We start from the raw sequence: 14,507 nt of genomic DNA, 5'->3' as shown, positions 1-14,507 counted from the left end.
GAGGTACGGCAATATGCGAACACCGAGAAGTAAGTTTAAACAGTTTTATTAACAAAGGCTGATTATAAAACACGCACACTACGCGCACCCATGATCACTGTGTCTGACATCCTAACACCGGCTAATTACGGTCATATCGAAAGGCTCCGTGGTGAGCTAAGAGAGACATATTCGCGCCTAGGCCACGCTAGTTATGCCGCACGCTGCGGACGGTGGCCAGTCACTTACTCCCTGCGTCGCACTGAGGGTCGGACAGACGTGTACGGTGACAAAGCAAATTGTCATCATTCCAGATTGACCAGCTGGCAAGCGCGTGTTATGTACCGTACGGCTGCATGCAACCCGTAGGCCCTTCCAATGTTTTCGAAAAAAATAAATTGTCACATTTAAGTGATAATTGCAATTAGGCCTAAAGGTCACACATTGGATCATTTCGCATGGAAGATGAGATTTAAACGTGTCCTGATAGGTAAATTGCCATGATACTGACAAAATGATGAAGAAAGAATCCAGTTCTGTGCCTTTGTAAATTTGCTACCATGAGTTGTTTCTTTTCGTTTGTTAACTGTACAATTTTATTTTATAGATTAAGATACATTACTGACCATTAAGATTGCTACAACAACAAGAAATGCAGATGATAAACGGGTATTCGTTGGACAAATATACTATACTAGAACTGACTTGTGATTACATTTTCACGCAATTTGGGTGCATAGACCCTGAGAAATCAGTACCCAGAACAACCACCTCTGGCCTTAAAAACGGCCTTGATACGCCTAGGCATTGAGTCAAACAGAGCTTGCATAGCGTGTACACGTACAGCTGCCATGCAGCTTCAACACGATACCACAGTTCGTGAAGAGTAGTGACTGGCACATTGTGACGAGCTGGTTGCTCGGCCACCATTGACCAGACGTTTTCAATTGGTGAGAGATCTGGAGAATGTGCTGGCCAGGGCAGCAGTCGAACATTTTCTGTATCAAGAAAGGCCCGTACAGGACCTGCAACATGCGGTCGTGCATTATCCTGCTGAAATGTAGGGTTTCGCAGGGATCGAATGAAGGGTAGAGCCACGGGTCGTAACACATCTGAAATGTAACGTCCACTGTTCAAAGTGCCGTCAATACGAACAAGAGGTGACCGAGACGTGTAACAAATGGCACCCCATACCATCACGCCGGGTGATACGCCAGTATGGCGATGACGAATACACGCTTCCAATGTGCGTTCACCGCGATGTCACCAAACACGGATGCGACCATCATGATGCTGTAAACAGAACTTGGATTCATCCGAAAAAATGACGTTTTGACACTCGTGAACCCAGGTTCGTCGTTGAGTACACCATCGCAGGCGCTCCTATCTGTGATGCAGCGTCAAGGGTAACCGCAGCCATGGTCTCCGAGCTGATAGTCCATACTGCTGCAAACGTCGTCGAACTGTTCGTGCAGATGGACGTCGTCTTGCAAACGTCGCCATCTTTTGACTCAGGGATCGAGACGTGGCTGCACGATCCGTTACAGCCATGCGGGTAAGATGCCTTCATCTCGACTGCTAGTGATAACGAGGCCGTTGGGATCCAGCACGGGGTTCCGTATTACCCTCCTGAACCCACCGATTCCATATTCTGCCAACAGTCATTGCATCTCAACCAACGCGAGCAGTAATGTCGCGATACGATAAACCGCGATCGCGATAGTCTATAATCCGACCTTTATCAACGTCGGAAACGTGATGGTACGCATTTCTCCTCCTTACACGAGGCATCACAACAACGTTTCACCCCACAACGCCGGTCAGCTACTGTTTGTGTACGAGAAATCGGTTGGAAACTTTCCTCATGTCAGCACGATGTAGGCGTCGGCACTGGCGCCAGTCTTGTGTGAAGGCTCTGAAAAGATAATCTTTTGCATACCACAGCATCTTCTTCCTGTCGGTTAAATTTCGCGTCTGTAGCACGTCATCTTCGTGGTGTAGCAATTTTAATGGCGAGTAGTGTAGCAATTGTAGTGTATCGTATTTATATCTATCGGCAAGAAAAAAGTTAAGTAGGCAATTCTTTGCAGGGCCTGCAACGTGGCACGCAAGCGCAATGCCAGTCACTTGCTACTTTAGGAACGACGCGCGGAAGCAACAATCTTTTGTAATAATACATTGTTGAGACTTCATATTCAAATGCGACCATCCTATGTACTCTCAGAAACGGTCAATCTGCTTGCAGGTCTCAAACGAGACCGAACGCTGGCAATTTTATCATCAGAATGCCCCTTCCCCCAGCTGAAAATAACTTCCGAGGCAAAGGTAGTTCTCGTAGACGTCATTGACACCAAGTTTAACACTTGGTAAAAATACAAGGAAACAGGAAAGGTAAGGCTGTTCTTTGCAATATCGTTCAATTTCCACAAAAAGACTCCTTAAAACAAGTACTTCTGCCCATGAAAATATTATTTGCCGCTGTCTCGAACATAAAATTAATTTGGTTTGATTCATTGATCACAAAGATGATGGGTCGCCAATAAAATACTTTATGCCCAATAAGTAAAGTAACATACATAGAAAAACTGTCTACTTTCCAATTTAAGTAGACAGCCGCAGCATATGAAAACAAATTAACAACTATGGAAGAAAATATACCAAACGTTTCTTCCTATAAAAATTGTAGTGTAATCTCAAATAGCTTGACTTTAAGAACTCAATTCCAAAATTAAGAAATACATATACATGAACAATCAACTTTTGTCCATATAGCACCACACGAACCATAGTCTTACGCTATAATGAACTCACCTGTTGTCTTCTGTTTTTTAGAGAGAAAAGATGTTATCTTTGAAGCTCGTTTCATGGTAAACAGATGACAGAAATGAAACAGTCGACACCAGCATAAGGAACTGTTCATATAAGCTATTCAGCCCGAGATGAGATGTCTAAGAGCACAACTCTGACACTGACAATAGGGAAGGCACGGCAGGTTGCAAACACGGTGCGGGCTTAGCGCAGCGCTCGCCACTGGTCGAGGGCACGGAAGTCAAGAAATCCCAGCGGGCAGTTCCCAGATAAGCCGGGCAGGATAGTCGTGCTGTGGACGGCTGGGCTGTTCTGGCTGGGGGTTAGATTCCCCCCATGGGCATGGATGTGGGTGTTGCCCTGTGATTCTACCTTGATGAATACAGTGGTATAGGATAAGTCACAAGCAGTACGTGGACACAAAATTTGACCTGAAATAGAACATAGACATGATCAAAAATATAGAGATTAGAGAAAAGCAGATAAGAACAACAAAGTGATACACTCTAGATCTGGCTAAAATGGGGTACCACTTAAGAGGCCAAATTTTAATTTTAAATAAAAAAATTCTCAGAGCGTACAGCAGGCGAAAATATAACATGATGAAATTCTAGTTACTCCGAGACTTACGAACTTTTTTCACTTAGGTAAAGCAGAGTGAAAGGGGGGGGCGACCCCCTCCCCCCTTTTAATCCGCCAGTGCGCACAAGTTAGGCATTTGGAACAATCTGTAATGAAATAATAGACATGCTTTCTGAGCAAATAAAAATAATTAACATAAGTGATATCAAACAGGCCAAATATTTCTCTATATAGTAGACTAAGAACGCACCAATAAAAGATAAAGGAAACGCAAATTTCATGTTGATCGAGAAGCGGACACTGAAAAAGTTCTTCTGACAGGTACGGAGAATTGGTGAATCGAAATATTTTCCCCCGTACTGGACAACTTGTGCGCTGAATTAGTAAGGAGAAAGTGAAGTTATAATACGCTGTTAAAGAGTCCTTCATAGTTTTCAGTAAACTTAAGAATAGTTTACCAGATGTTATTTCTGAACGCACAGCAAAATTCCAAGTGTGATACGAAACTGATTTTAAATCTTCCGTCCTAAGAGAATGTGTACATTTCACAGCACTTTTGGAATCTTGTGAGATTAGTGACGCACCATTCGAAATGGATTAATTTCTGCGGAAGGAACGGTTACAGTCCGTATTTCCGAATGTTGACATTGTTCTTAGAATGTTTCTATGTATGGCACTTACAAATTGTTCAGCGGAATGCTCGTTTTTGACTCTTAAAAGGCTGAAATCATACCTACGTTCCTTGTCTGAGGAGAGACTGAGCACCTAGTCCGTTCTTCACATCGATACTGACCTAACTGGTGGCCGTCTCAGCTATGAAGAAATGGTTAAGGAGTTTGCTACCATCGAAGCCAGACGTAAACTTTGCTGACTGGTCAGTTTTGCTTGTTTCTTCATAATAGTTTCAAAAATTTCAGGTTGTAATGAGATTTTTTTATCGTATACAGCAACCAATATATCAAACAAAAACTTTGAAATTTTACATTTCAGAATGTGATATAAATATTAGAAAGATGAGAGTTAATCTCCAGATGTCAAATATCACTTTTAGTCTCATTTGACATGGGACTACGTCTTTAATGTGAGTATCAGATACTTTAATAGAGCTCGAGTCCGGGCTCAACAAGTACTCGAAACTGAATTTTTGTAACTCGAAAGTGATTCATGAACGGGTCTTAGTTTACAAGCACCATGTCCACCAAAAGTTAGTTTGATGCTGCTATATTATTTCTACATAAAATCCACTTCCAAATGCAACGTTTGTGTTTTCTCTTCTTATTGGATTCTTGCTTAGTTCTAATCCCATAACCTGAATGATAACACCTGTGTCCATACGAATACTCTCAGCCGACACGCTGAAAAGAGTGCTACAAGAATTTTGGCTGGAGTACGTGGAAACAGTAGCATACAGCGCCATCGCCGTATTAGCCGTCATGCTACTTGCTGTGGCGTCACTTTTGTTGTGTGTGGGAACCCGGCTTTCTGAATGACTTATTAACAGATAGTCAGCAGGGATTCAGAAAATATTGTTCTTTTGAAACCCAACTGGTTCTCACATGCACTAATCAGTGTTATCGAAAGGGAATCTCAGATAGATTCCATATTCCTAGATTTGTCACTCTTCCTCATAAGTAGCTTCTGTCAAATTGTATGTATTGAGTGTCGTCTCAGTTGTGCGACTGCATTTGCGATTTCTTGTCTGGAAATCCCTTCCCAATGACTGCTTCCCTTTCAAGTCTTTCGACCCTTATATTTGATTTCCAATCTGGTTTCTGTATAATAGTCCAGTAACAGCATTACAAAAAAGTCCTTTGCTTGCAAAAAATGAGGTAGATGATTTTATTTCTTTATCTTGTATATATAATTGAGAGTATGCTGAATCCAAGTTTTCGACCTCCAAAAACCCTCAACTTTTTATGGCAAAAAAACAACTCTGTTCAGGTTTTCGCCTATTACACGGAAACTGTAGATACGTCTGAAAATGTTACTCTTACCAAAATGAAAGAGCATTAAATTTTGCGTCGAATGGCCTACTTCAATATCAAAATCGGTGCAGCCGTTTGGCCGGAATCAGTTGCGAAAGTTCGTTCGTTTTTATCAGTTTAGCTAAAAAGTCAGCTCCAGCGTCTGTAATTCAAGCAAGGCTACTCCAAATCAAAAATGTCAAGTTATCAAAGGTGTAGAGCATGAAATTTCACGTTACGAAACATCTAGTCTTTCAGTTTTGGGTACTATTGAGCGTTCGTACACTTGAAAGCCAAAGTAGTTTTGTTTGTTGTTTTTTTTGTAAGTCAATGTTATTCAATGAAATGAAATTTCCAATAAGATGACATCTTCGTGTGTAGATGTATCTGTAGATCTCAATCTACTGACGTGTCTTAAACAACCGAGGCTGCCATCCCCTCCATTCGTTTGTCATTGTTTCCATTGTTAGCCGTACCAGTCTTCCTGTGTTGTGCGAGGAATGCATACAAAACTCTAATTTCCTTGTTTGAGCTTCTTTCGTTTTGCACGAAGCGCATTTAAAATGGGTGCTTCAGATCGTATGGAGGTGTGTTTTATATGTGATAGCAGTTTGGCAGATAGTGATGTGTTTAAAGTGAAACAGAAACGACTGGAAACGCTACTACAGTCCAGTAAGGATAGGAACATCGCAGCACATCGTGTGTTATTAACTGGCCTGGCTTAAGTTGAAGTGCACACTGTTTGTCAAAAGAAGTACAGTAACTACAAACTGATTAGATCGTGTTTGGTAAAAGGCATTGCACCGCCAACATCAAATTTCGATCATACAAGAAGGTATTTGATTTTTAATAAACACCGGTTTTATTGTTAGTGCAGTTGGATTCGGATCTCCATACACTGATGATTTCTTATTTGAGACGTCCTCGATTGCAAGACTTGAGTATCCTAACACAACCAGTGAAGGATTCATCCAGCTCATCTCTGGTAACGCCGATTTTAACATCTGCATGATTTTTAGGTTGAATAACTTCCATTCCGTGGGAGAAATCAAGGCAATCACTCCCTACACAACTAGGGTGTCTGACAAGTGCATTGATCAGGAAAGAAGACGTTCAACTTCTGAATTTTTGTCTACTCAATTGATGCTTCTCAAAACGGAACAGAATCTTCTGAAAGATTTCATAGTTTAAAGACACCAGGTTCTTCATCAAATATCATTTTCGATGAAGGTACAAATGCTGCAGTCTCACAGGAGAAGTTTCTCGCAAATAAAATCAACAACAACCATTTGATTTTTATGCTCACAGGGAAATTTGGGGATGGAGGTATTCAAGTGCTTCAAGCAGAAGATGTGGATTCATTAATTGTGGAAACAGCTATTTCCCAAACTGTTGAGTCTGACAGTATGGTAATCGTAATTGAAGACATTGCGTGCCTGTCCTCCTAACGGGTCGAGGAAACAAGTACTTGTACTTCCAAGATCTGGGAAGAGCGAAATCGGCAGAAGTGTGGCACTCCAGTAATTCTTTCAATTTTGATCGCACATTTACTCTTTTCAACCATCCCTTCATAGGATGTGATATCACACCCTCTTTTTTTGGCCAAGGAAAAGGGAATTTACTAAACCTTATGGAGCAACAGCCACGCCCCCAAGCGCAAGCTGCTGAATTTGTTAAACCCTTAGTTCCTCAAAATGTAGGAGCACAGATAGGAAAGCAGCCGATGTTAGCACTGCATGGGAATTCCAACTACGGGACTTTGGACAGCGCAGGCATGAGCTTTTTCTAAGGTCTGCTCTGAGAAAATCTTTCAAACGTGAAAGGCTATAGTCAACATCAAATGCGGCAAGGTGGCACTCATTGCGATCCTACCATCAAATGCAGTCTTTGAGGGAAAGAAAACTTATCCATGCCAGTGGGGCTGGAAGAAAAATTTATCAGACTTGTTTCCCGTGACAATGACGAAAGATTTGGCACCACCCAAACTATTGAAGATGATTTCCTGCACATGTAAAACAGAATGCACAGCAGTATGTGGATGTCAGAAATCTGGACTGAACTGCTCCTCGATGTGCAAACACTGTTGTGGTTTACCTTGCGAGAACGGCCTAGATATCGTGCTCGTCAAGGATGAGGAAGTGCTAGAACGTATCTTCCAGGACGAGGAATTTGGTGAAGCTGTCACAATGGATCTTGAAGATCTGAGGATGGGCAGGGCCTGCTGCAGTCTCCCAAACGACCTCGATGGAACGTAATTTGATAAAATGTTGATCTCTGATATTTAAATTTCTTTGTAATGTTGTCATACACTTTTTTGTTCAGATGGACAAATTTTTATAATACTCATACGTAAATACATATTGGCCATTACTACGTAGTCAGTTTTTATTTTAGCAACCCACACTTACCAATTAAGGCATGGATAAAAATACACATGAATGAAGAAAATTAAAGATATATACACAGATAACACGTATGTACTCACAAGACAGCGGTCTTCCTATTGGACATTTCATTTCACCATGCAACTTTGGTTTCAAAGAAAGAAAACAAAATGGAATTACTTTGGCTTTCAAGCGTATGAACACTTCATAGTGCCTAAAACTGAAAAGCTAGATGATTCTGTAACATGAAATTTCATGCTCTACAACTTTGATAACTGGACATTATTCATTTGCAGTAGCCGTTTTTGAGCTACATGCATTGGAGCCCCCCCCCCCCCCCTTTTTTTTTTTTTTTTTTTTTTTTTTTTTTTTTTTTTTTTTTTTTTTTTTTTTTTAAACCAAGTTGGTAAAAAGAACGAACTTTGACAACTGATTACGTCCAGACAGCTGCACCGACTGAGACATTAAAGTAGGTAATTCGACGGAATATTTAATGCTCTTTCAATTACATTTTGAGTAGAATCCATAGTTTCCGAGTTATAGGTGAAAACCTGAAAAAAGTACAAAAATTTCTTGAGTTTTTGGCAACAAAAAGTTGTCCCTAGGATTTTGGAGTCGAAAACTTGGATTCAACATACTCTCATTGATACACACAAGATTAAAAAAATAAAATCTCCTATCCAGTTTTTTGCGCAAAAAGAGCCCCATTACTGTTCTATAAGTTGTAGATAACTTTTCGCTCCCTGTATTTTATGCTTGTTACCTTTAGAATTTCAAAGAGCGTATTATAAGTTGGTTGGCTGATTGGTGGTTAAGGGATTGAAGAACAAGGTCATCAGTCCCTTGATCCAGGGGTCCATTATATAGTCAAGGCATTAAAGAATACTCACTATTCAGCAGAATATAACCCCTAAAATTGAAAACAGAGTGGCAGAAAAGGAGACACAGTCAATGCATTAAAGCACACTCGCTGTTCAACAGGATACTACCCCTAAAGAGGAAAATAGGGTGTGGCAGAAAAGGAGGCAAACCACATCTAAAAGCAATTAAATGGAGTAAAAGAGGAAGGAAAAAATGAACTGATAAACAAGGTGGGGGTTGGACGTTCCCCAGACCCCCCCCAACAAAAAAGGTAGCTTAGAAGTCTGCATCTGAGAATTAAAACGTTTTCACAGGGAATCATTTCAACAATCTGTCAATATTAGAAGCAAAGAATTCTGAAGAACACGCTTAGCATGGAGGGCCAAAAAGAGGGGGCATTCTGCCAAGATATGTTCTACTGCCTGTAAGGTTCCACAACCAGAACGTGAGGCAGCTCCTTACGAAAAATAAAACTACGGGTTAGTGCGGTATGGCCGATTAAGAGGCAACATAGGATAGTGGATTCCTTCAGCGAGGAATGGGAGGAGGAGCCCTATACAACAATAGTCTCCCTGACAGTGCGGAGTTGATGAATGGGGACAGCAGCCCACCACATGTTGTTCTATGTGAGTAGAGGCCTTATTTGCATCTGCGAATTGACATCTGGTATTGTCAAAGAGAATGGAGGGAGGCGAAGTGAGAAATCCCTCCTCTAGCCAAATGGTTGGCCATTTCATTCCCAGGGATATCCACACGGCTTCGGATCTTGAGAAAGACAACCAAGCAAGCAGTATGACTATGTTCAACAAGAATAGCAGAGACCACAGGGTGACAATAGTTAACATCAGTCAATGCCCTGGAGACTATTCACTGAAAACCTTGTAGGTGGGGTAACCACAGTTATGAGTATTCATCTTAGGTATTAATAACTGCTCCAGCTGTATTTAGTCGTTTATTACTGGATCATTACTGGTTTCATGGCACTAAAAGTCACATCTTCAGGTGAACACATGGTTAAAACATTAGAGTGGAAAGTTAGGAATCTTTTTACCCAACATTCATTGTCCATCAAAACAAACCACCACTAAAAGACAATATGTCATAGATTAAAAAATGCCAAATTCCAATATAGTGGATGGGTCCAAAACAAATTGTACCACAGTGATCGCTTCTCCGATCTATACAGAACTGCATACAGGGGACACAGTCACAAAGTCATCCAGTAATAAAGGGCTAAATAAGCTGAAGCGTGTATTAATAGCCAATATGACTGTTCACTGAGTCACTACTTATTAAAATGTAGTCAACAGTGGCCCTTTAATAGTTATTAACTCCACCATAAAAACACTGTATGTTTCCAGCGATGAATAGTATTCCTGACCTGTGCAGGCAGTGTAAAAGCATATCTCATTTTACCCACAATGAGCCCTCAGTGTAAAAGATGGTAGCATCCTGAAAGTGCTGAATGTTGAAAGGTCATGGGAGAGACTGGAACTTTAGTACCTTGAAATTTCTTGGTTTGTGTACCAATCCAATTGGGGGAGGGGGGGGGGGGGGTGGCCACATGCAAACATGGGGAGTGCATTCCAGGGAGAAGAGACTGAGGTCCTAGCAGGCGGCTGTGACATGAATTCTAACTGATAATCCCACCAGAGGATGGGTATCCGGGGTCAATGTCCTCCCTATGCAAAAAGAATGAGATATGTTGGGTGATCAGCAAAGTATCGAATAGCAGTTGCATAGGACACTAACTGTTGGTATTATCAGAACTAAAGAGGGAAGATTGCCACTTCGACAAAGAGACTGTCTCACGACTAGTTGGGAAGGCATCAGTGGCCAGTCGTGTGAGATGATGATGGATGGGGGTCCAATAATTTCAAAGCTGAAGGTACTGCTGAACCATAAACCTGGTAACCAGACAGGATGAGACCAGAGCCTAATAAATACAGAAAAGTGTAGTATGATCTGTACCTCAAGAGGTATGGGGAAGGAAGCAGAGTGGTAAGCTTCTGCATGCAGCTAGTCTTTAAGCAATGTGTGTGGGGCAGCCAAGTCACCTTTTTATAAAAAGGACACCCAAAAAAAAGGGGGGGGGAACTGTGCAACAATGTCCAAGGTCTGGGTATCCAAGTTGAGTTCTGGGTCGTAATGTACCACGGTACAACAGAAACGCATGACCTGTACTTCTGCAGGAGAGAAATGGAATCCATGGGAAAGTGTCCAAGTGGAGGCTCTTAAGGTGACAGCTCAGAGTTGATGTTCATCCAAGGCTACTGAGTGGATGCTGTACCAGATGCAAAAGTCGTTGGCATATAGCATGGGACTAACTAGCAATCCACCAGAGGTCATTAGCCAATTGATGGTAATGAGTAAGTGTGTGACAGTGCAGAGCCCTGTGAAGTGCTGTTCTCTTGGACCCGTGGAGAGCTAAGTGAAGTACCAACACTAACCCAGAACAAAAAGGGATAAAAATCGACAAATAAGAATCTGTAGGGAGATTCAAAAGCTCTATAACGTAGCGTAAATAAAATGTGATGGCACCAAGCAGTGCTGTTTTCCTTACGTAAGTCAAAGAAGACTGGTGATAGTATTTTAAAAAAGCCTGTTGGATTCCTGTTTCCAACCTAAAAGGTTGTAGGTTGTGGACCACCCATCCTAGTAACCACATAAGAGGGAGGGAAAAAGCCATAAGATTTGAGAATTCAGGATAATCAGCAGGCTACCATCTTTTCAACCAGTTTGCAAAGCATGTTGGTGAGGCTAACTGGTCAGCAACTATTGAGACACACTGGGTTTTTGCCTCATTTAATGATGGCCCAGCGATACCACCATGTCACTACAAAGGATAGACACCTTCAAGCCAAATATGGTTGAACACCCATCAATTATGAACTGAATCAGGGCCTGAAGCCATATCGTGAGATGAGGCAAGAGCCTGAAGTAGTTCCCTGTCAGTGAACGGTTCATTCTATAGTTCGGCTTGGTGGGGGCTGCAAAATAAGAGGATGTCTTCAACTTGTCATTTCTGCATTAGAAAGGTAGTATAAGAAGAGGACACTGATGCTGTTTGAAAGTGGGCAGCAAGCTGTTTATCAAGAACCAATGCAATAGTACAAAGACCAACCTGAAGGACAAAGCCCAAAACCGCTACTGAACTTTGGTGGTCCAGAAAAGTACAAAGCTTGGCCCACATGTGGGAGGAAGAAGCATGTGTTCAAAAGGAGGAGGCATAGAACTCCAAGCATTCCTTCTTAGTGCATTTAATTAGATAGCGAACCTTAGTTCAGAGTCACATACAAGTGCTCCCATGACCTGTGGAGGATAACGCTAGAGACATTACAGATCCTGAATAGTTGTTCAATGTCTTTGGTCCACCACGGGACCAGCTGGTGATGCAGAGGTTCTGTAGAAAGGAGAATAGCAGCTCCATCAGTGCGGGTTATCGTGATGGAGAAGTCGTGCACAACTGCAGGGATGCAGTGTGGCAGAGAGAGGATGGAGGTAATGGCAGAGGAATACAACTGGTAGTTGGCTCTTCGAAGCACCCACCGTGGAAGTTGGTCCATCTGGTGGTGGCAAGGAAGTGATAGATTCACCTGAAAGTGGTCTCTTTCACAGGGATCATCATGTAATAAGTAATGTAGCAAGGCCATGAGACTGGGGGGGGGGGGGGGGGTGAGACTGTTGGGTCAACAGCTGAAAAGGTGCCGTAGGCAACACTGCACTGGGTAGAAGTACCATAACTGAGGAAATACGGATCATGCTTGATAAGGAGCTGGTTAGTCATACAGCTCCTACCAGACGAAGAGGTACTCCCTCACAGGGAATGATGCTTATTGAAATTCCCAAGCTGGAGAAAAGGGTCAAAGTTGTTGAATTAATGTGATCAACCCAGCACAAGTAAGTGGCCTGCCTGGTGGTAAATAAATGTTACAAATTGTGACTGCTAAGTTTGTTTTCAGTTGCACCACTATTGCTTCCAACATGGTACAAAGGGAAATCCACTCATGTATGACATATGTGTGAACCAGTGTATAGACCCCTCCAAATGTACTCTTGGGTCGAGAATAGTTTCAACAAAATGCACAATAACCACAGAGTGTTGGAGAATGGTCATCAGTAAAGCATGTTCCTTGTAGAGCAAAGCAAATTGCAGTAGTGCTGTAATTCCAGCAGGTGACAGTAAGATACATTACTTTTCCACTGAATAATCACATTACGTGTGGCCACTTTACGTGTGAAGAGGCCAAGAGAAACAGTTACACTCCAAGATCACTGCCTGGGGGTGGACAGTGGTAGTCCAGGTGGGAGTAGGAAGTGAACATGTTGGAGAAGTTTTTGAGGTGGCATTGTGCATACTGCTCTAGTTCCTGGAAGGGAAAAGTTTCAATGTGTAAGATGGGATCCATAAATTTGAAATTGAACAACAGCAGACTTTTACCAGTGGAGAGGAGGTATTGCAAGGAGGGTTGGGCCTGATTGACATGGTTTTGCCAAACTATGTTGATGAGAGTTAAGGGCTGGCACAGTCCAAACAGATGAAGGTTATTGTGAAAGGACGGGTTGCAGCTGGAGAAGGATAATTTGATGGTAAGGCCATTTGGGGGGTTCCATGAGCCAAGCAACAATGCAGGAACAGTATGTGGGACTGGATTTTGTCTAAGGATAAGGAATTTTTTCTTTATTGATGCAGATGGAAGATGGAAAGCATCTATGGTGGAGGATAAAAACGCGTAAAAATGTTTAAATAGTGTAGAAATATGCACAAAAGAATGCACAAAATACACCAAAATATTTGGGAAAATCACAAAAGTAGCAGAATGCATGAAGTAAGGGGAAACAAGATGAAATCTGAGGGAGAACTCCAATAGGGAAAGGTGACGACAAACTACAATAGACGTGGGCGGATACGTATGAAGAAGAGGGACAGGAGATGTGTCTATATCAGGTGAAATTAGTATGTGTGGATTGTAATACGAGAGGAGATAGAGTGAGCGCTGGATAGAGGTTGGTAGGATGAGGTAAAAGCTCATGTGTTACATGAAGGTATGCAAAGTAACAAACGAGAGTGACGCAAGAAGAGTGATCATTTTGAAAGTCTAGGATTAATGATATCAGCAGGAGTAATGTGGGACATGAGATGCTGCACCAACACTCAGTGCAGTCTTGTAATCATTTGTTGTGTGTGGACAAGACGGTTGTTGCAGTGTGGCTCAGAAGTATGCGCATGCATTGCAGTTGGAAGGTGACAGAACACAGTAAAGAAGAGAAAGAAAAGAATGAGCATTGAGTATAGTAGTGTTAGAACACAGGAAAACAGTACTGGGCTATGGGAAGGAAGAAAAACCGTAAGGTAAAATCAAACAATGGAAAATCCAGGATGGAATAAAGACAATACTATGAAAAGGATAGATTACTACTCGCCATATAACACACATTCATGCAAATGCAGCTCACACACACATGGCGACTGTCTGTGGCTACTGAAACCAACTGTGAGCAACTGCACATAATGGGAGAAGCAATCTGGATGGCATGGGTAAGGGTAAGGAGGAGGCTGTAGCAAGAGGAGAAGGGAGAGCAGGGTATGGGTGGGGGACAGTAAAGTGCTGCTTCTGGAAGCATACAGGGATGAAGTGGAGGGAGTTTAGGGCAGCTAGGTGCAATTAAGAGGTAAGACGGAGAGAAAGGGGGAGGGAGGGGGGTTGGAAAAGGAGAGAAATAAAAAGACTGCGAGTGTCCTTGTGGAATAGAAGGCTGTGTAATGTTGGAGGGAAAACAGGGAAGGGGATAGGTGAGTGAAGGATAATTACTAACAAAGATTGAGACCAGGAGGGTTACGAGAGCATAGGATATGTTGCAGGGAGACCCCATCTGCACAATTCAGAAAAGCTGGTGATGGTAGAAAGGATCCAGATGGCACAGGCTG

The 14,507-nt window shown here is 42.2% G+C and overlaps 1 protein-coding gene across 1 annotated transcript in view; it reads right to left on the bottom strand.

Moving 5' to 3' along the window:
• Positions 1-2,521: 2,521 nt before the first annotated feature.
• Positions 2,522-14,507, bottom strand: part of LOC124615944 (cytoplasmic tRNA 2-thiolation protein 2-A) — a 96,227-nt gene continuing 84,241 nt past the window's right edge. Inside the window, exon 9 of the mRNA XM_047144144.1 lies at positions 2,522-3,218. Within this exon, the coding sequence (XP_047000100.1) occupies positions 3,156-3,218 (63 nt within the window). The 3' untranslated portion in view covers positions 2,522-3,155. The remainder of the gene's footprint in view (positions 3,219-14,507) is intronic.

Source organism: Schistocerca americana, chromosome 5 (assembly GCF_021461395.2).
Source record: "Schistocerca americana isolate TAMUIC-IGC-003095 chromosome 5, iqSchAmer2.1, whole genome shotgun sequence".
In the NCBI taxonomy this organism is placed as follows: Eukaryota; Metazoa; Arthropoda; class Insecta; order Orthoptera; family Acrididae; genus Schistocerca; species Schistocerca americana.
The sequence above is the reverse complement of the archived record's forward strand: the minus strand, read 5'-3'. Positions and strand labels throughout refer to the sequence as shown.